This window comes from Paramacrobiotus metropolitanus, unplaced genomic scaffold (genome assembly GCF_019649055.1).
Source record: "Paramacrobiotus metropolitanus isolate TYO unplaced genomic scaffold, Prichtersi_v1.0 Parri_scaffold0000112, whole genome shotgun sequence".
Lineage (NCBI taxonomy): Eukaryota > Metazoa > Tardigrada > Eutardigrada > Parachela > Macrobiotidae > Paramacrobiotus > Paramacrobiotus metropolitanus.
The window spans coordinates 256,151-277,845 of record NW_026570332.1 but is presented as its reverse complement, the minus strand read 5'-3'; the positions used below and the strand labels follow the sequence as shown (position 1 = coordinate 277,845).

At 40.7% G+C, this 21,695-nt stretch overlaps 1 protein-coding gene and 1 long non-coding RNA gene across 8 annotated transcripts; one reads left to right on the top strand and one right to left on the bottom strand.

Annotated features, from left to right (window-relative positions):
* The first annotated feature begins 66 nt into the window (after positions 1-66).
* Positions 67-940, top strand: LOC129597935 (uncharacterized). The gene is made up of 4 exons (XR_008691630.1): positions 67-206; positions 269-515; positions 585-665; positions 732-940. It is a non-coding gene; the product is annotated as an uncharacterized LOC129597935 (long non-coding RNA).
* Positions 941-1,210: 270 nt separating this feature from the next.
* Positions 1,211-21,692, bottom strand: LOC129597999 (amyloid beta A4 precursor protein-binding family B member 1-interacting protein-like). 7 transcript variants are annotated; one of them, XM_055495722.1, is made up of 11 exons: positions 21,556-21,692; positions 20,740-20,926; positions 17,225-17,384; positions 8,953-9,115; positions 7,270-7,835; positions 6,593-6,658; positions 6,131-6,223; positions 5,283-5,442; positions 3,625-3,815; positions 3,405-3,545; positions 1,211-3,073 (listed from the first exon to the last, which is right to left on the bottom strand). In XM_055495722.1, exons 2-11 carry the CDS (start codon positions 20,772-20,774, stop codon positions 1,688-1,690), a joined length of 2,961 nt encoding a protein of 986 aa, XP_055351697.1. In that variant the 5' UTR covers positions 20,775-20,926; positions 21,556-21,692; the 3' UTR covers positions 1,211-1,687. The 7 variants fall into 7 exon arrangements, with proteins under 7 accessions (XP_055351697.1, XP_055351701.1, XP_055351699.1 ...); XM_055495726.1 differs by lacking the exons at positions 20,740-20,926; positions 21,556-21,692 and adding exons at positions 16,511-16,833; positions 20,197-20,641; XM_055495724.1 differs by lacking the exons at positions 20,740-20,926; positions 21,556-21,692 and adding exons at positions 16,515-16,720; positions 20,197-20,641.
* Between the last annotated feature and the right edge of the window lie 3 nt (positions 21,693-21,695).

Here is a 21,695-nt window from a genome sequence, read left to right as displayed (position 1 = left end):
TCAGGAAAAAGATAATGCTCGCAAAAGAAAAGAGCAAATTAAGCGTAGAAACCGAGAAGTTTCTAAACTTCTCGATTAGCGAGTCGTCCTAGTTTTCGACGAGGCGCTCGGCATGCAACGAAGAAGTTGCACAACACGAAGATCGCGCAGAAATGAGAAATCAGCAAGTTTGTTCGCGCATACAAGTGACTGACCGCTACAGGCGGGTAAGTGTTTGTAAAATTGGAGTTCTGGCTTTGTCTTTATCGAGAGCTGTTTCCGGTTCCAGGTTTGAGACGCCGGTGCAGAGTGACCAGACTGAACCCTAATACGCACAGTAACCTAGTGTTTGGGAAAGGAATCCCATCCCCCATGACAAATCTTTAAATCATAAATTTACAAGCACATTCTTAATGCGTTTTCGCTGTTTATACGCGTATCGATCGTCAGTCTTTATGAGGATTCCAGACCCGGCAGTGAACTTCCAAAATACGGGCAATGGATGAACAGAACTTTGTTGGCGCAACCTGGAAAATGTATGCCTTTTATTTGAACATTAACTACAGAATCTGTCTGGCACTTATGTCTGCTATTCATTATTCTAGGACAAGAATATCTGGCGCTCCTGATGGTCATTTTGCCACATAATAAGGTTTATCAAGATGTGCCGGAAGCATGGACCGAGGGTGAGATAGTGTTAGCGTCACTTTTTAAATTCGACTGTAGGATTCATTCAAATTAATTGGATACAGATTCCACAAAATCCTTAAGAAAGTGTGTTATATGGTACTGGGCGTTCGAGTCGGCACCCTACAGATTTCGGGATCCCGGCTTCTCGACTGGGAAATCTTAATTAATGAAGAAGTTAGGCATAAGGAATTTATCCCGGTGCAGCATTTTGTCTCAGCTCATTTGCAAGTTGGCAGCGTTTGCATAATTTTGGCACATGTGCATCCTTGTATGGTTTAGATCTTGCTATGTCCAATATAACAAGGAATTAAATATTGAACTATAAAAGAATGTTTCCCGTATTATTGGCCCGTATACAACTGCATTTTAGCAAGTACGTAATACAAACGAGAAGTACTCTTATGTTTTAGACTTAAGTGTAATAATATCTTAAAATGCTGGGTATCCGAATTCTATTAGTATCTACTATCCATTGTCCACCTCCCTGCCAGAACTAGTGCTGTAAAACCTTGCAATTTGCATTACTGTTCGCACTAGTGAGATGTACAATATCTTTACTGCATCATTGATTTCATACAAAACCAAATAACCAAATCGGCAGAATCAGAGCTTCAATATTATAAAAATATTAACAAACAGAAAATACTTGCAAATGCCACAAACAATAATCGTAATTACTTTTTTCGTATCGTACAACACAAAAAATCACGCATACACAACATTCAAAAGGATAATAAATTTATATCAAAAGAGTTGGCCAATTTTTGATCATCTACTTTAGGAAGCCCACAGGAGTGATTCCGAGGATTTTATCGCCCGACTACAACATGCTCAGCATCCCACTAGCCGTCACCGTCATCCGATTGTCAAGCGCGTCTGGCACGTCATACCGTCATCAATCATGACGCCAGAGACAGCAATTGTCCAGAAAAATTACTCTGCCCCACTTTTCACGCGTACACGCATATCCCGCTCTGCGCGCTGGGTTGATCTGTCACAAAACCCTGTGTGTCGCCGGTTATTTCCCGCGCGTTAAGTATGTGCCATCACTGCGTTTGGGAGGCGGCGGGGGTCTCCTCCTCGCGCTCTCATCACTGCTGCAGCTGGGAACCGGTGATGAGATGCCTCGCAATAATTCCGGCGGCGGAGGCGGTAAATAATCGCTACCCTCGGGAAGCTGCGACTCATTGAGCAGCAGCGAATGCCGTTTCTTCTGGGCTAGCATTCGCACTAAATCCGCCATAAATGCCGGATTGGGTGAGGCTAAACGCTGGACCGGTAGCGCTTCGTTTCCTAACGAAACGCTGCGTTCAAAAGAATAACCCATCTCTTTCCGTTCTGCGTCCGTCATGTTCAATTTCGTCATGTCACTTCGCCGCGGCGGTGGCGGGGGGAGTTTGGCTTTATGACTGGGACTCATGGACTGCGGCCGCGGCGCATGTCCATTGACTATCCGCGCTGGACTACTGGGCATTACCGGCGACGGCGACGCGACCGGCATCCGTGCCGGCGATGACGGTTGGCTTAATATATCATGCACTTCCGGCACAACGGCCAAAACTTTTTTGGTCACAAGAGGAGACTGGGATTTGGTTTTCAATTCGTGAAGGAATGGCAGATTATTGGACACCGGTTGGTTGGCACTGGCCGCACTGGGACCGATACTGTGTCGCGATTCCAGAGCCGGCTTCTTGCCATCCAGACTGGGTTTCCGCTGCAACGCAGCCGGTTTTGGTGGGGTCGGGGGTGGAGATCGCAATAAGGTCGGCGACAGAGGCAGCGATTCCATCGTTGGAGACAGGAGCTCTGGCGGCGGCGGGGGAAGGATGTCCGGCTCGGATAGGTCCGAATGTGATGTGACTGACGTCCGCGAGGACTGCGAGGAAAATGACCGCCGTTCGTCGGCATTGCGCATAAGGAGCTGCGATGTTTTGGGGGTGAAGGGCAGTTTTGGCGTGCTGGAAGGCGGATTGGTGTGAGGGGGCTTGCGTTTAATGGTGCCGGTGGGGGGCTCATCATCGAAGGCGCCGTAATTGGACTGCGGGTGGATGGGATCGTTGGGATGGCGGCGATTAAGGACAGGCGTCTGTTGAGCGGAGGAATTATTGGATTCCTGTGCTGCTTCCATGGCAGCTGCCCTCTCAAGGGCCTTGTTGAAATTCTCAATAAGATGCCGACCATGTTTGGCAATCCTGATGCCCGTCATCCACAACTCCAGACTGGCCTGGTCATCCGTGCAGATGAAGCGAATGTTTTTCAGTGCTTTCGCTGATTGGATTTGCGGCAGTTTCAGTGCGAAGCCGTAGTCAGTGGGCGCCTTATGTTTCTTCTTCCAACTTAATCCTCGGTATAAATTTACCGCATCGAAAGCTGTCAGGCAAATTAGATCGGCGCTGGATGTTTGCTGAAAATATGCACAGGAAAATGTATCTCACCATTGATTCAACGCTTTTTGGTATATTATTGCAGAAAATACAAATGCTTGTACCCGTACTATTATTTAAGGCTAACAATAGTAAGCGTAAATGAATTGTCTTTGAAACACTCCAATTTTACGATAATTTTATAAAAATTTCGAGGCTATTAATACTGTCATGAGATTAAGAAGTAAATTGTATGTACTAATGTTACTTGCATTAAAATTCATAGAGAGCGCAGAGTTTACATTAAAATTTATAGAAAGCATACCGAAATTGCACGTGAAACACAATTAAATTGGAAGTATTCGCTAATACCTTTGCTTTTGGTTTGGTACTGTAATATAAACCGGATGAGCGCAGAACGAACCAATAACGCTTCCATGCCTTTTTGTCTGTTTTCAGATATAAATAATTCTCTAATTCTGGAGGCGAGATCGCGTGACTAGAGAAGTAATCCTGTAATAAACGGTACAAAGTCAAGCACTTACTCTTGTACACTGAATGTGCGAAATACGTGTGATTTCCAGTCACTAACCTTTAACAACGCCCGGCGAGACAGTTCATCGTAATCTGTGTCTTTGCAAGCGAAACCGACTAGATAGACTTCCGGTCGGACAATAAAGTGGTATTTATCCTTCCTTTCCACATATAACAGTTTGTTCTTGCTGTCGCGGTCCCACATAAGATAATTTTCGACTAGATTTTCGTGATCCTCAAAAAACCGTTCTGCAAAAAGCAGCATAATCTCCATTAATACATGTGCGTGCCGAATAAAACAATGATCGCAGAATTAGTATACAAGTACACATCGTATACTCGTATAGTTAAAGTATTTGTACGCTTCGGTCTAATTGGTATCGTTTGATATTAAAGTATGTCACAGCACAATCCAGCATAGGAGGTATCTTTATGCCATTTAGGGTTAAATTCCAAAATTAGCTTGATTTCGCTAAAAATCGCAGCAGTGTCGGTTCAAATGGAAATCTTCAATCAAACATGCAATGCCAGTAGCTGCATTCTCCAGTGCATCTCGCTGTTCTAATTTCACCGTGAAACATGTATGGCCATATATTTGCTCTTTCTTCGGTTTCCCTTTCCCGTTTCCATATGTGCGTGAAACACGGATTGAGTTAATTGGCCCACATTTTATGTTCATTTTACTGCGGAGCATGCCAACGGGATTCAATGTGTGCGATATGAGAAATTTCTGGCTACTGTGTGAGCGAGACTGTGTGTGTGTGTGTGTGGCGGGTGAAAAGGATTTCTTGTTTGTCCGCTTCACGGAAAGGATAGATCACAATCTCTCTGGCTACTGACAACCGAACCACCCTGGATGAGGATCATGTGTGCGCAGGGGCAATGGAGAGTATGGACAGAGGGCCCCCCGAGCATACTCATGATATAACCATCACCAGTTGTCCACTTTTCGCATGTAAACATATTTGATGGAAATTTCGAGACGTGTGTACAGAGTACCTCCTCTGCTCTAGCATTCAGAGCGAAAGTGTGCGCCAACAAAAATTCCTTTTCCGGAAATATAGAAGTGTTATAAGCCTGCGCTTACATAAAAAAGCTAAATAAAAATCATGAAAGGGTATGAAATTAAACAAAATTCATTTTTTGCGTTTAGTTAGATCTTATGCACAACCATGAATAGCAGCGGATGCAGATGCCGGTATAGTACACCTGCACCAATGTAAATGCATTTTGCTTTTTTTATTTTCGTTTCCGCACGTTTTCAAATTTACATCATATTTAGTTTTTGAAATATCTCATTTTCAACAAATCTTTTAGAGGTCCGTTTGATCCACAAAAAAATTTGGCGCGGAAGGAGCGTTCTGGCGAGTGTCTTTCTAAAATTCCGTTGGCGCAGCCATTAATAATTAATTGTTACACGCTGGGTGGTGACTGCGGGTAGTATGTTTAGCATGATATAATAATCATGACAATATTATGGTTCGTTGATATTTAGAAAGTTACACCGGCTTGTGATCTGTCAGGGATACAAGTTATCACACGGGTGTAAGCAAATCCCAAATCGAAAAGATACCCCTGCCATTAGGTCGTTATGTGTTCCTGTCGCACCAGTATACCGACGCGTGTGAAATGCTGACCTAGTGTCCGATTTAGTTACATCACACTCCATATCCCGGCAAATTCATTAGGCAAACAGATAATGGAATGTTCCCTTACCAATATGCAGTTCGGGTAGATACTCCACAATTGTGCAATCAGGAGTGAGCTTCGTATCGCTTCTTTCCGCCAAACTCTGACACACATCCAAACACTCCATCCTATCGTCAATCGACAGGCTTTTGCGCAGTTCATCATTGAAATGGACGGTGACAAAGCACTGCAAAATAACCAGCTATTGATCTAATTTTATACATAAAAAACAACCAAGTGAAATCAATCATGAGCCAACACAGGCGGCGCAGAGGAAGAGCGTTTATGCGATGAGCATTATATTGGTGTTATGTGACAGGAATAATAGTCTGTCGCTTCCTTTGCTCTACTTTTCCGCTACACCCGGCAAAACTTGACCGATTTTTTGCAGTCCAGCTATCGCTTCACATTTTCTAATTCGTTTTAACGCAACAAAATTGTAATGATAATTGCTTTTATCATGAAATAAGTTCTTTTATTATTATTATATTACTGTTGCCGGTCAATATAACTACTTGTACTGTTCTGTTTGTTTATCTTGAAACTGCTAACTGTGCACGGATGTCTCGTAAAGATATAACACTTCACTTGTCAATCGAGATAAGCAGCAAAAAATGTATCAACCATTCAAAAACGCAGGTAATACTCTGTATATCAACTTTTTCAGTTTCATGCACATGTATCCGACTGTCTAAGCTCTGTGAGATTCTGGTGCTGCTGGACTACTTCGATATTTTTCACCTGGATTACCTATATAAATAAGCAGCCACCTAGCATGCGCAAAGATACACTACACAAGAATATCTCTGCAATGTATGCTACAATGTTTGAAATGCAAATATTAATCTTCTTCCCAAGCCATATATATACCTTACCGTTTTACTATCTCCGTCATTGATTTTCTCCAGCGCAATTTTAGTCTTTTCGGCCTTAGCTAATGCTGATCCATCGCCAGATCCGATCGTCGTCTGCATTTGCCGAAAAGAAAAACGAAAACATGTTAATCCTCAGGTTATATGTTACGAACTTTGCAACGCACAGCTTTTAAGCACATATAGAACAGATTAAAACTGCTAAAAATAATATTAATGGACAGCAAACAGCAACTGACAGCATACATTACTTGGAATCTGCCCAAATAAATCATCTTATGGAAGGAGTGTATTTTTTCTTTGGTTACTTGGTTTTAAAAGCATAAGTCAAAACATGCAGGAAAAGGATGAAAATATTTGGAAACGAAATTAATCACATATACGGACATAACGCACTGGGGGAAGAAGACGAAGCCATAGCCAAAACCCAAGAGATTATATCAGCCAAAAGTGCAGTGAACTTACGGGAGAAATATTTTCCTTCTCACCCACTTCAGATATGCTCGCAAGACGTGCTACAGAAGTGAGCCGCTGTATATGCATGCAAAGAGTGTAAATTAAACTGTGTACAAATATGTAAGCAGCACAATAATAAATAGGAAAAACGAAAAAAAAAGAGGAAAGGCGCATAAAAATATAAATCATGTGTGTTGGAACAACCAAAAATTACACAGCAGCTCCTTTGGTGTTATCGCACTGCCCATTTCAGCAAACAGTTAAAGCTGGTCAAACCTGAACAGCAAATTATATTTCGCGAAAAAAGTAAATATGTAGAAATTTATAGCTATTTTCGTCGCTTTTGAAAATAGTTTCTTAGTTTATAATCTACGATATCCAAAAATTGACCAAGTATAACAGAAACTAGCTTCCGGAAGAAGACTATCGAACGAGCTGGGCAATTACACAACCCGAGCAAAAAACAAGCAAACTGTCCAAATCATTAGGTACAATCAGTAAAATGGCTGTCTGTTTGGCATTTTGCGACGGCAAAACGAAAATTAATGACTTTGAAACTGGCAAATCAATCACCGATGATATTAACCATGCGCCTACTGTAGCGTTAGCTATCTTGAAAACTATTCGTAGATGTATTTAGAAATTTTTCCTAAGAGTAAATTATTTGAAACAAAATCCCGAGGTACCTGTGTGGGGGATGGTGCATTAAGCGAGCCATTGCTGCTTTTGGATGATCCACTTGACATACACGATGCATCAGTGCGGGATGCCCCAGATTCGGACGATATACAGGACACATTATCCGAGAAAGCCGAATCATTATCGGGACTGTCAGCATTGGCACCAACTTGTTTATAATAATGCTCCACTAGATCGAAACATTCCACCGCACCCGCACCACCAGATGCATGGGTCTGCAGTCCAACCGGCGAAATGGACTTTCCATTAGGAATGGTCATCTGGTTCATTGTGGAGTGATGACCAGGTGAAAGAGCTTCCTCGAAATGGGGCTTTTGTGGTAGTGGGGGTTTTATGGAATTCGGTGAGAATTTACTAGGTATTTTACTGACATCTTGCACAAGAGAATTTCTGGATGCAGCAATGGAAGCAGGGGCAAGTGCACTGATCGCCGTGGCGTGTGTGCTGCTGCTGTTGACGGCTTCCACCGTACGCCGTCGCTCGTTCTCCAGTTCATCTCCCAGTGCACACAACTCGCCAAGGATGGCGTCCAGATCGACATCCTCCACAGAATCTGCAAACGCGCGGGCGTAAATATATCCCATATGGATGACTCATGCAGTCATTAGATATCGACCCATGTGCAGCTATGAATAGTAAACCTTATAAACACAATCACAGTCCCCACCGGAAACAGCCGGCGCCCGTCACACCCAGTTTTAGCTGGCTGACCGAATGACCATTTTTCTGTTACAAAGCTGGTGTGTGCTTTCGGTTTAATTTTACCATTGTACTCGTACCAACTGGATATAATATTATACAAACAATTTTTTCAAACCTAAGTTTGCGATATCACTAAATGTAAATTTTAAGTTCAAGAGAAATGCGTAAGTTTTAAAAACTGACTTCAGTATAAAAGGTTCCAGTCGCTTTGACGTACAGTAATTAATCGCTTTCTAACACGCATTTTTGCAAGGTTCACTGCAACCAGACTCCTTCTATATGTGATCCACCGACGAAAAGTTTCACTCATTTCATAAAAAAACATCATATACTAACTATATGAAGCAAGAAACTTGGTTATTCCAGATTATGATTAATGATTCGTGAAACATTCGAACTACAAGGTATTTACTTGAAGAGAATTTTACGAAAAAACCGGCTTGAATGATCTACAATAACATCGACTTTAGTACTTCAGTGATACCTATAGGCAGCAATTTAAAGTGTTGATGAGAATAGTTAGACAGCAATACAACCATAACTCTTTTGCACTTTTGAAGTTATTATACAATTTTCACGCCTAGTTTTTGTTGTTAAACAAAAGGTAATCAATAGCAGCCTTTCATATTTCTGACGTCCAGCCCGCGGTTAGAAGCTCAACGAACACAGACGCCGGACCGGTGTCCGTTCAGAAACCGACTTGATCACCCACCATCAATCAATATGACGTAAGGTCGATATGTTACTCCCTGCACTGTGTTGCACGTACAGTTTCTAATGTGTAATATTCCTGCACTCTTCCATCCAAATCTTATTTAGGGAATCATGTAAACTGCGGTATACAATACATATACATGCAATCGTATGCATAGTAATGTAGGGCAACATTAGCATAACCCGGCGAATCAGTGCGCACTGCACACTGTAAAGTCCAGATAACAGTCTATTAAAATTTCATTGACACGTACCTTCTACGGTGGCCATGGATGAACGATAATTATCAAAGGATTGACTCCAGAATCCAGAATCGCTTTTGCCGCTATCCACTGTCGTTAGGATATCAGAAATCTGTCCTACCATGGAGAAATCGGGACAATTGTCAGCAGCAGCTGCTGCAGATACACGGCATTCCTATAAGAGAAAATGACCACTGGTCAGTCATCGCTCCACGCTTCACATCAGATGCGGCTGCTATTGATATCCCAGATAAGTCAAGGAATCAAAGAAATAAGAGGGGGTTGCGTTTGTAGGATATTCGTCACGACAGATGCACATTTGCGCAGATTTTCTCAAAATGCTGGCACGAGGCGGAATGGACTGTGTCTGTAGCACCACTATACTGCCGCACCAAATGTCCTGCCCGCTAAAATATGGACTAATTTAAAATGCATCTGACCAAAGAGTGTCAGCTGCAAGATGGGTCAGTCTCGTTTCTCACTAGGGAAAAAAATTGCACATGGCGTCTACGACATCCGAAAAGAGAGATTTCTATAAATACATGAACCGGTTAACAAGTATATGCATAATTGTACAACGAAAATCCATCTACAAAACACCCATCGGCAGCTGACAGGGTATTGCCGCACACTTGTCCAACTTATCTTTCATCAAACCTTGCTCTGCTGCATGAGTAACTTTTCTAAAACTGGGTTGGGAATTTGTGTAATTCATAACCGCCCAGAATTCTATGGTAATTAAAGTACACAACAAATGCAGGCCAATACAATATAAACAGCAGGACAAACATATGGCAAAAATTCAAAAAACCTACGGTTAATGGACTTAAATTTCCTGATTTGGGCGAGTTCGGGGCCGACCAGTGGCAAACAATATTCCAAATAGTTTGTATGTGCGTTGCACACAATTATATACAGAACTGTATGTGTTTCAGCTGCATGAATGACATTGCAGTATAATTTGTTTGGCATGCTGCTATTTAACCCTTAAAAGTGTGTCCAGTTGGCTCTAGTCTATGATCCAAATGAACACCATGCTGCACGAGTGTACTTAAAAATAGTCCCCAAATTATAATTCATACATATGCGCACGAGCGCCACAATTGCTATTTCAGATGGTCAGCTGGAGATCAGGCACCTGCTCGGGTAGATTGTTATGCATTAACATCCATTGTCCAGACTAGTTATCCCCTCTTTTAGCCAACAGATTTTGGCGCCACTTTCCGAGCTATTCGTTTTACAATTAAGCGTCATTATCCCTGCTCAACACTAATGGACCTCGTCTAAGGCCATCAAAATTTTCCCCGCCATCAGTCGACTCAAGAGATTTAAAGTTTCAAGCCAGAAAAACCATACCAGAAACCATCCAAAAAGTATACATCTGAACTCACAAAATAATTCTACTTAATGTCCACATACTCAAAACAAAAACTGTTTGTTTGCGCTCATCAAAAAGCTTTTTTTTATCCAAAAACGGCTGATATATCACATATGTACGTTGATATGTATCGTAACTACTAACCTAAGTACTGTAACCGGTAATATAAATTCAGAACCATGTACAACTTCGCACTCAGTCGCAGTATCTTGTCAGTTCGAAGGTTTTCCAATTAAAGAAGACAGAACACAATTTAGCGATAGGGAATACCATATTTATAAATATAATACACCTGTTTTTGCAAAACCATGAGAAAACGCACAAGCAAATTTTTGTCGGTACCATATTTCCGGCGACAAAGGAATCGTTTAATTATGCAGTTAAAAACCAAAACAGCTGGACCAATTTACATTTTAACTGGCAAGCTGTCAATATACTTTTAATAATATCTGCTTTTCATCAAAATGTGCCCCGGAACACAGGAAGCAAAGATGACTAACAAGCCCAAGTTCCTGTTATGATAAACTCGTGGTATGAATTTCTCCCAGTCATCACGTGCTGCTCATGTAAATACCGAACTGACATGACCATCTGATGATCTGCTAAAGGATTGTCCGCTTCCGATCTATCTAATAATTGTAATATTTAATTTCTGTCTGTGCAATTTCTCAGCGCTTGCCGCAATCATATTTCGTTTTGTGTACACAATAATCGCTCGAAAACTCCATACATTAATGGTTAAGACTACATCATGAATTTATTGTGAAAGCTTATATGTTTAGCGCACACTCGTACATTTCCATAACAGCTGTCTAAACCCGACCACAATTCATTTAGCTAGTAAGGGAAATCAAGTGGCCCTTGGCTAGCCAACATGTGGTGTCTCCTTCTGTACTGACCGGAAATCTGCAAGCTGTAGCTGTATTTTTGCACGTGGATAACGGGCATACGCCGGTCAGATAACTGGCTGCACGGTTCAAGTTAAAACCAATTTTCGAAAACTTGTGTAATTTTTATCCATTAAAGAACGCCAGCTAAAAACTGCGCTAAACCAAAATTGATTTCGCGAAATTTTTTTAAAAGTATTACGGCGAAGCGGGATTAGCGAAATCACCACAATACAGGCGTTAATTACGCAATGTGTCCTGACATGCCCGGACACCAGTGTTTATACCGCGAAGAACGAACAATTTGTTCTGGTCAAAGCGGCCTCAAATGACCGCATTAGGCGATCAACAAGACCATTGATGGCCGGCATTGACCCAAACACAGACGATATTACACATTGTACAACTGCTGAAAAATACATGCTTTAAATGATTATCAAAGCAATTAATCATAAGGGAAATTTTTCCATGCGGGATGCCACTGCGATAACACTGGCAATTTTCCTCATTTGCATACCACTTCGCCCTGAAGGCTTTGTGATTCTAGACCGGACGGTGGTCAGTTGATGAATAATTTTGATAACGACTTGATTGGACCAGTTGCGACACTCTCATCACACCCCAGTTCGCCGGGCGCGATGGGAGACCTGCAGCGTGCTGGGCAATGTGTGTGCACGCAGTCCGGAAACAAGTGTTTAAGCAGACGCCTTTGACCTTCAGCTCCAATGACCACACCGGATCTGCGAAATAATAATCATTCCACCTTCTCCAGTTTCCCATTTGCGAACGATTGAATTGGTCATGATATCGTGGTTAAGCGAAAGAAAAGCATGCAATTACATGTGCTCTTTAGCATAGTTAATGCATTACAGTGTGTGGCAAACCAAGCCAACGGGAAAGTTCCCAACACATAATAAAAATTCGGATGTTGCAGTTATTTGTTCGAAGTTATACTCAAAAAACAGTTTCAACACGTTAGCGAACTGTTGGAACTTGAGTTCATTTTATTTTTAAAGAAGTTTACTGTGGCAGTGAAGTACGATTTACGATAATGCAGGCAACATCACATCGGTTTTTCAGATTTAAAAAGATTTTACAAAATTACCGAAGGTTGTGCCGGTATTTGTAAGCTGTAAAATATCTAAGCATACTTACTTTTATGGCACGCGTTCTTCATATTTTTAGGGTGCAGAGGGCATTTTCGGCTGTATAATTGTGCTACCAGAAGACTGACCCTGATCACGAGTAGTAAAGTGTCTACAATCCCAGACGTTGACGGCGTCGCTGTCGGGTGGCTTACAACAACATAATTACGCTTGCACAATGCGGACTCCTTTTTTCCTTATCTCGGTCTGCTCGTTTTCTGCGTCTGCACCCAGTTGACCGACATTCTTCTTCCCCATCCATTAGTTCAAGTGTTTTCATGGTAAATTATTGACCTAAACATGCTCTGCAAACATACGACGGACAGTCGGAGATTGCTATCGACAAAATGGACAGTAGCCGAAGATTGAACAAAAGACACGCCATAAAGCTAACGATGATCCAGTCACTGGCAGTGGCCGGTCTCCAGCCGGATTAATGGCGATCTTGGAGCAGATCCCGGGCAGCGGCTCCTTCAATGCCACATGTAATCATTTCTTAATAGCCACTGGTCATGTTCTCTCCCAATCAAGTCCCTTTTGGCCTACGCCTCCTCAAAAGCTCTTGGGGAATAATTTTCATTTGGCCGGACATTTTACTAGGATTTCCTTTTCAAACATCAGCGCATAATTATGTGACAGATATGTCTTTTCTTTATTTACTCAAAACCAATCGTTCAGCGCGCATAGTTCAATGTGGATCACATTCAAACATTGCTATCTCATTTGATCCCAGTAGCCCACAATTTCTGGGATGATTATGTGTCATTCCAAATATTACTGTATGCAGTAATTCGTAGCAGTAGCACTTTATGATGTTTCAGTATAGTATCATAGTATGTAATATATAGATATTAATATTAATATAGATTTATAAGTAGTCTGCGGTGGTTATTTCTGCCTACAAGCGATAAAATACAGGATGGGGGACTTTTTACGTAGTACCTCCAATCGTTACTAGTAACACCGTACCTTGTTATATACAGTGCGCAGATTCTATGAGCAACACAAATGAGTTACGGGAAAATGCCGCTAAAACATTACACGTAAAGATACAGCAACCCCAAGTGTTAATGTAATTACCAGCAAACACTATTAAATATGCTTCATTAAGTGCACATTTAATCAAATCTCCTGTGCTGACAGGAACTCAAACTAAATCTCTTGAATCCGGCTTGAAAGCAACCGATTACATTAAGAGCTTGGTTGTACGTGCATCAGTAAAAAAGTGGCTTGAAAATAGCGGAAGGCTTAAAAAAATGAAGGCTTAAAAAACTCTTCTAAAATTTTCTAGGGAAGTGGTTTATTTGGAACAACCCTGACATGTGAGAGGCACAAATTCTATTGACTAGTAGGGATTGTAGGATAAACAAATTTCTTTGAGCGCGTAAAAAACACTGCATTGAAACGGAATATCTGTCTGTATTCCTCGCTCGCGCACACAACTTTTCTGCATCTTTATGATTATCATGCATTATACTTCAGTTTAACCACTTATTATCCATAAGAGCATTCAGATTTATGGTGGAAATGGTGTCCACTTCCTGTTATTGCTGATGTCGAGGACTATCGCTGCGGTAGACGCACAAATAGAGCAGGGATAACAAAGCTCTCAATAGCCCCACAAATTCTTATAGTGGACATTATGAGAGCAATTAATATTTCGGCATACTTTTATCACGAACCCTCCTACAGGGATAAACCATCCACAGCCGAACAAAAAGCACTTGCCGGGGCGTTTTTAATATGGAGCGAAGTCCAGTAAAGCATATCTGGGATCTGTCTAGCCATAGCATAAATCAAGCAGCCATCAATCAAGCCCGGTGGCAAGGTCGAGTAGGACTCCGTGTATAAGGATGCTGAATAAATTACCACGGGTTGCAACTTGCATTTTATCGTGGCACTGATACATTTCACACAAAAGGAGCGCTCACGCACGCACTGACCAGCGGTCAAGCCGTATGCATGTGTGCGCAATACAATAAATCTATCGCTCGGTCGATATATTTGGATTATTTAATGTGACACAATAGATCTGTTGAGGAGCATAGCTACTACAGAGTACTTTTATTTCTCTCTGTTTGGCTCAGTTGAAACTGCATGTTCTCTTATCTAAAAGCACGCTTTGATGCACGCAACAATGATCCCGATTATGTGTTATGAAACCTCCCATTTAAGAATACAATAATATCTAAGCAGAATTTGAAATATCCAAAACAAATACCAATTGGTAGTCCAAGTTTTATGCATAGAGCATGGGAAAATAATACTACGAAGCCATCGGGAATCTGAATCACCCACCTGATTACACACGTCCATGTTGCAAGTTGCGATATCCTCGAAGAAATTTCTCATCAATGCTAATTTCTAGGTTACAGATTTTGGTAAAAGTTTAAAAAAGCTTGACCATGTTATTGCTGTATTTGCCAAAATATATTAGCATTTTTAGAAACATACTATATACGCGACCGCGTACACCTGCACCGAGTTAAGAAAGAAATTAATTTTGAAACCTCCAATTAATTAAAAAATTTTCAAGTTGTCACAAACCTGTCAAAACGAATTCGGGCCATTCGGATCGTATGCCATTCAAATGCATCCAACGTGCGACAATAGTCCTATTTTCTACCTTGTTTCCTTTATAAAGCATAAAGCCTGTAATTACGGCTGACACAAAAACGCTTCATTGAGCGGTACTTAAGAAAATCAACACGCCAGAGATTACACAAACAAAACCATTATTACAACGAGATCTTGTCATTTCAACCCAATACAGAAGCAATTCAATAATTTCAATCAAAAACCAACGATATTATTAAACTGAACCTGCTGAAGGCGATAGCATGCCTATCGCGATGTTATGGTGAAATTTTTTATGGAAGGCAACGAACGGTAGATCGGAAAAAATCAACCAGTTGAATACAAGTATGTTGCCTTTGGAAAATCATACCCGTGAATAATATAACAATGTAGAAAAATTAATTCAACCAAATAGACTTTAGAGATTAAAACGACTCAGTTGACTGCTTTCCTTAAATAAATACAAGTATGACAAAAGGAAGTAAATACGTGCCTCTCTCATGGTTAGTAGGATCGCAAGCAGTGGAGCTTTTTTTGTCAATGGTTTAACATGAAGTTCATCGAATTCAAAAAAGCATTATCTGGACATGGTCGGTCAAGCAGCTTACCCACACTGATACCGCACGGTTTAGTGGTTAACCCATATCAAATTGCATAATAAAATAATTCTACTCTGTGCAGCACCAAAGCAATCGTGACAAAAGGTTCACGGCGCGAAGGCCGGCTACAGTTTTATTTAAAAACCAATATTATTAGGCTTCGAGTAAATATTTTCAGAAAACTTTGTGCACATAAATTTGATATGATATTTATTATTCAGTCTGTGATTTTATTTTTCTCGTATTAATAACCGCCGCAAATCTCTAAACTGTGCGAGCATGTTCGTACAAATAAGTACTTGTACACTATTTAAATACCGTAGTAGCTTAAATTTCATATTCTGCAGGCTGATGCCGTTATTTTGTTTTAATCAGGATTTCTTGTTTCAGCGTAACACAACTGGACATCTTACCCCAAATCATTTCAAGTTCAAAATGTCTGGTAATCGTGCGCAAAAACCCATTAAACTACGCTAATCGAATTTCAACACGCCGGTTTTAAAATGTTCTTAACGCTGCTACACTAGGACTGACCAGTCTAAAAATACCGCATTTGGTCAAAACAACATTACACACGGTCACAGAGCCAAAAACTTCGAAAACCACAGTCACGCTCTACTGAGCTGACAATTAAATCAAACCAATTTCCAATCCGTCTTAATAACAATTTATACTTGTCATCTTTACCCGCAGTGTTATCATGTTTTTCCGAACAGCGCCTCTCATATCCGCGTCGGCTCTATTAGCAACTCTTTCATTTAACGCATGAAAACGCCGAATTACTTTTTCCCCGGTAGCGAAATTGAGGCATTTATACCGCTGTATCAAAAGCGGCTTCAGCGCGATCTCTAATTTGTTCTAAAAGTTACAAATTTCCAATTGACATTGGAATTTAAATTAAGAAAACCGCTTCCGCGCGTGCCGCGCATACATTGTGATATTGGACTGCCACCTGGCAAACACGTCAACTTATCATAAACGCACCGACCATGCCGCGGCTATAGCCGACTGTCCAGCATCTGTCAATCCAGCTTGGAAGATCAAGAAGTTGGGGTTAAAATTGTTCACAGGTGTAAATCATTGACAATCTGTCGACATGTTACGGGAATCCTTTTTTATATATGCCCAAAAACTCAGCATGGTTTCGATGCGGAAAGTTGGAGAAATCAATTCATCACCGGCGTCACCGCATATCTTCAATTAAATTTTCTTGACCGAATAATTTTGACCGTTGCATGGATTGTAAGATCGACATTTTAAACCGGAAACGAACAGCAATGACCACTTGTACCCGGGTATTTGGCCTTCTGCTGACAATTAGACGCGTATTAGATTATACACTTTCGTAGCACAAATACTAGTACCAAAATTTTCTTTGACGTAAGTTAAATAGAACACGGAAAAAATAGAAGGGAGGATTAGGCAGTAGTTAAGAAAACGTAAGAAAAGCATTTCACGGAAAACAATTAGAAGCCGACCGGCTAGTTTAATCGATTCGATTTGTTTTGGATTTCACGGCTTTTTTAAGCAGACTAAAATGAAAATACTGCGGTTGTTTTCTGACAGTGAACCGATAAGTTTCCCTTGAAACTTGACCGCACTGGCCTGCTTCAAAGCGGAGAGCATCGCTACTGTTCGCTTCTGACCTGCTGAAAATTTGCAGGTGTTGTTTATTACAGATGACAGTATAAAACTTACCGTAGCAGGGAGTAGTTGTATTTTATCCAAATTTTCTAAACATAAATCCAGCGTGTGCTGCAATACTTCTTGGCAATAATCAGCTGATGAATCGGTAATATTGTCCGTTATGTCGATGTCGGTATCGGTGGTGTCTTCAACAACAACTGGCAATGAGGTCCTGTAAGAAGATAACGTTGTACACGAGCGAGCTCGTAAAGTAAACATCTTGACGAAATGTTGTGTATTTGCTAAGAAACTTGTGAAGTTGTTATCTTTGGCCAAAAAGGGGCCGAGTCGAGTATGGACTGCACGATATTCGGACGTGTACAGCGCCGATTACAAGTTTCGAGTGCCTGCATATTGTACAAAACATTCGGTAACAGGCAATCATTTCTTGACATATGCTACGCCCCTTCACGAAAGGCGGAGAGCACAAATATTGTATATGGCTTTTACCATTAAATGACTGGATATCATATGTGTTATTTCCACTGGTCAAGCCTGGAGAACCGGTTTTGCCATTGGTCAGTTTGGATTGTGGTATTCATCACTCCAAAAAGAACGAAACATATACACAGCTGCCTCCCGTGTAGCTTACTTACTGTACTATAACTCTCTCTCGAATCTGATTGATGTGGCCAAATTTCAATTCGACACTTATGTGCTTTAAAATTCATAAAAATCATCAAGGGTATCGAAAGCTCTTCTCAAGTTTCTTGATCATGTAACGACGAAAGTGACCGGTCAATGCACGTTAAGGGCGCACAGCACAAACACTAGTCGCTACCTGGGCAAATGATAAACAAATTTTGCGTTGATGATGTAACACATAACCATTTCCGAATCTAATCTTCCAGTCGCCCAAACAGCGGAGCATCCCCACAGGGTGTTGCCAGAAGCGGCACACCTATGAGGGTATGTCGCGCTTGATCGATAAGGTTATTACGAAATACGCAATTCAAATAGCCATCTCACCGGCACATGTGGAGAATCACCTGTTTGCAATGATAACTTAACAACTATGCAAAAACTCGTTAGCGGCTAGGACGGATAAATGTAATCAACATGTAGAGATGATCTCCGGCCGGCGTCTGCGCCGCGGCATACGTGCTCCATAGATAATTGCGGTTTTTCAACTGTAGAATGTCGTAACCCCTTGTGTAAACATTCAAACATTGCATGTGCCGGAAACCGCAGCTCATCATGACAATTATGTATTCAACAAACAGGTTTTTTTCTCAAGTACCCAGAGGAACATCATCTGAGTTAAAGACGACGGCAAAAGGCAATTGATTCACTTAAGCTCGTACGGTTATGGGCTTACGTAAATCGGAAAACGGAAAAATGCACGCTGCGGATGCCCTTTTCAACCTGTGACGAAACGGGCGCGCATCGCTTTGTGTTTTCCTGCTCTCGTGCGCAATGTGCATGGGCTATGGCACGTAAGCGGATTATTCGTTCGACCGGAAGAGTTGCCCAGATAGATAACGGTGTGCCACAAAGCGGTGCACCGGAAGTACAGTACATAGGCATGGATGGAAAGTTACTGTACTGCTAATAAAATTAAAATAAATTTTCTATCGTTATTATAAAATACATTTCTACGCAAAAAAATGGTAAAACAAATTGCTGCTGAAAAATTGTTGACAGTAAATGGATTAATGTCACAATATTTACTAATAAATTCTTGCGTACAAGATGGAGCACGGTCGTGGATAGTAGTAGTGTTGCAACTTTTTTTGTACAACGTTACTACAAACAAAACATGCCATGTGTAAACAAATCATTTATACAAAACACTACAAGTACTAAATTAAACAGATACTTAGTGTCAAAGCAATCGTATCACAACAAATAACGATATTCTACGATGTAGTGCTGTCCACCTAGTCAACAACATGATACCTTTCCTGCAAATTATAGTAAAGAATTTTTTATTTAATAGTTTAATTGGCCTTGTTTTGCGTTCAGCGTAATCTTCAAATGGTAAATCTTTAAAAATTATGAGAATAGGCTTCGGCACACCGACAACAGTTTTCGGCAGTTTCCATATCTTTCATGACAAAACAGAAATACTTTATACTTGTATTACATATAAAATTTGGTTCAAGGATACAACATATTTGTAGTTTCCGTCGCGGGAAAATTTTTGTGTAAATCAACAATGTTAAGTCGGCCATTCGGTCCATTCCAAAAACGATAAACTACTTACTACTCGAGTAGTCATTTAGAATTCAAAAATATTTTTATATTATTTTTGACAAGTTTTTCTTCACACGAAACCGTAAACTGAAGGTTATATGCTTACTGAAAAAAAATATCACGCAAACTAATTTGGATATGGTGTGTACTTGATCTTATTACACTTATATTTTAATGGAACCAAAAAAAACCCCGCGAAGCAACTTTTTTGCAGATTCCGCAGAACTGAAGCAAATTTGCTGTACTCTCAGTGTACTATACCTGTATGTAGTGAACAGTGAAGTTTGAACACTGAACAATGGGGCTAAAAGAAGTTCGCATTCTTACCGGTACCGGCCTTCAGCATCACGTTAATCAAAAGCTACAAAAATATTTCGCTTGAGGTAATAGAAAAATAACACTTATTTGCCTTTATGTGCGTTCAACTGTTGGCATTAACGCTTATAAATACCAAACTCTCTTGTTTCTTGCAAACAAACGAAACAATCATTTCTGCTCGCATCAATCAAGAAAATCGTATAGCTACTTCGGAACGCCGAACAATGCCACGGAAAAAAATTATCAAAATACTAAACAACTGTAAAAACACGTGTACCCTCTACGAACTGGCTCCATTATTATTACAACTGTGCAGACTTCAAATAATTCCATACAAATTTCTATGGTATTCAAATTGCATATTTCCACAATTTTAGGCTGCAGAATTTCACCTAACGGTAAATGCAAATGTAAACTAGTTTACCTTCACAATCACAACGTAAGTCGTATTTCTTGAATTACAACCTTACCCAGTGCCAGGCTAATAAATCTTTTTATGGCTGTATATATTGCCGTATCAACGCATTCGTTCCGTTGCATGTATTAGGACAATTTGTAATAGGCACTCTTGCACAACCGGAGCCTTGTGATCAAAATACGATTGTTTGCCAACCGACACGAAATAAAAAAGTCATAAAAAAGATAAGCAGGACATTTTTGATAAACTGGAACATTACGCACAAAACCTGGCTGCTTTGCTGTTACAGAATGGGGGCACTTAAAACGCAGTCATGTACATTTGGTACACACAACGGCGGGCCAAAGTGCATGAATTGTCTCGGTACAAGCGGCAAATCAAGCATGGACAAAATTGTACCAAGCGCTGATTATTAAACCTGCATTATGCATAACGACGACCGGCATAATGTGCATGCTATGATGCCTGTTTCATTAGCGATAAATGCCGTCTGTTCGTGAACCTTGCAGAAATATTGGTATTCACAGACGGCTTTTGGCTGCCACCGTAAAAATAGCGTCTCACCTCTTTCCAAGGTTAAACACTTATCACTTACATTGGCTGTAATTGGATTCTCTTCCCAAGCGGCATTGACGAGCTGTACAATATATCAGCCAGTATATAACTGGTCGATTAATCCAAATTACTGCAGTGCCTCCTGTGTGCATGCAAATCCTCATCAGCTGGACATGAGAAATTGAAATCCGATCACCAACAGATTGGCCATATCGCCGGCGCTATCGCTGAAAAAATGTCCCCGAATGAAAAGGCAGCGAAATATGCATAGCTAGCCAGTTGGAACATCGGCCAAGCACAGCGCTTTGTCAGAAATGATGTGAATTATACACAGGCTAGCCAAAAGATTCCTTTCCTAACTGTAGCCGCTGTGCTACACCACTACGTATTTGCATCTATGTCGTTTTCATATCGTTGCATTGTACATGTACAACCAATTGGTTGGCGAAGAGAGAACTGACAACGCCTTTGTAATCTATTGTGACCAGTACGCGAAATGGTTGTGTGTGCTTGCGTCTACTATAGAGGCACGTTTATGAGCGTGGGAGCGACTACTACCAGACGGCTGCTTGATCCATTAAGAAGGAAAGGAATGTTAGGGAAATCAGCAAAAACCAAGACGGAAACAATAATTAGGACAAACTCATGAGAAATTGCGCATGCTATCTACCAAAACTTTGTATCATTTCGAACTATATATGTGTTAGCGTAAATCATAAGTACCTTATAACATATCGCAAGCTTTCGAGCTCGAGTATATGTATAATGTACATAATTTAATGGTATGTAATAAGGACATAATACGATAATAATTTTTGTGATGTAAAAGCTGACAGTATAAAAACATATTGCTTACCTCATACCGTATATGTTAACGTATGCGCTGGGCGCGGAAAGGATACTACTATAAATTAAGGTCACGGTTGCCGGTCTGAAAACATTATAAATATGTTCAGAATATTTCGCAATAATATCCAAAAATGTTTTCCTTGAACA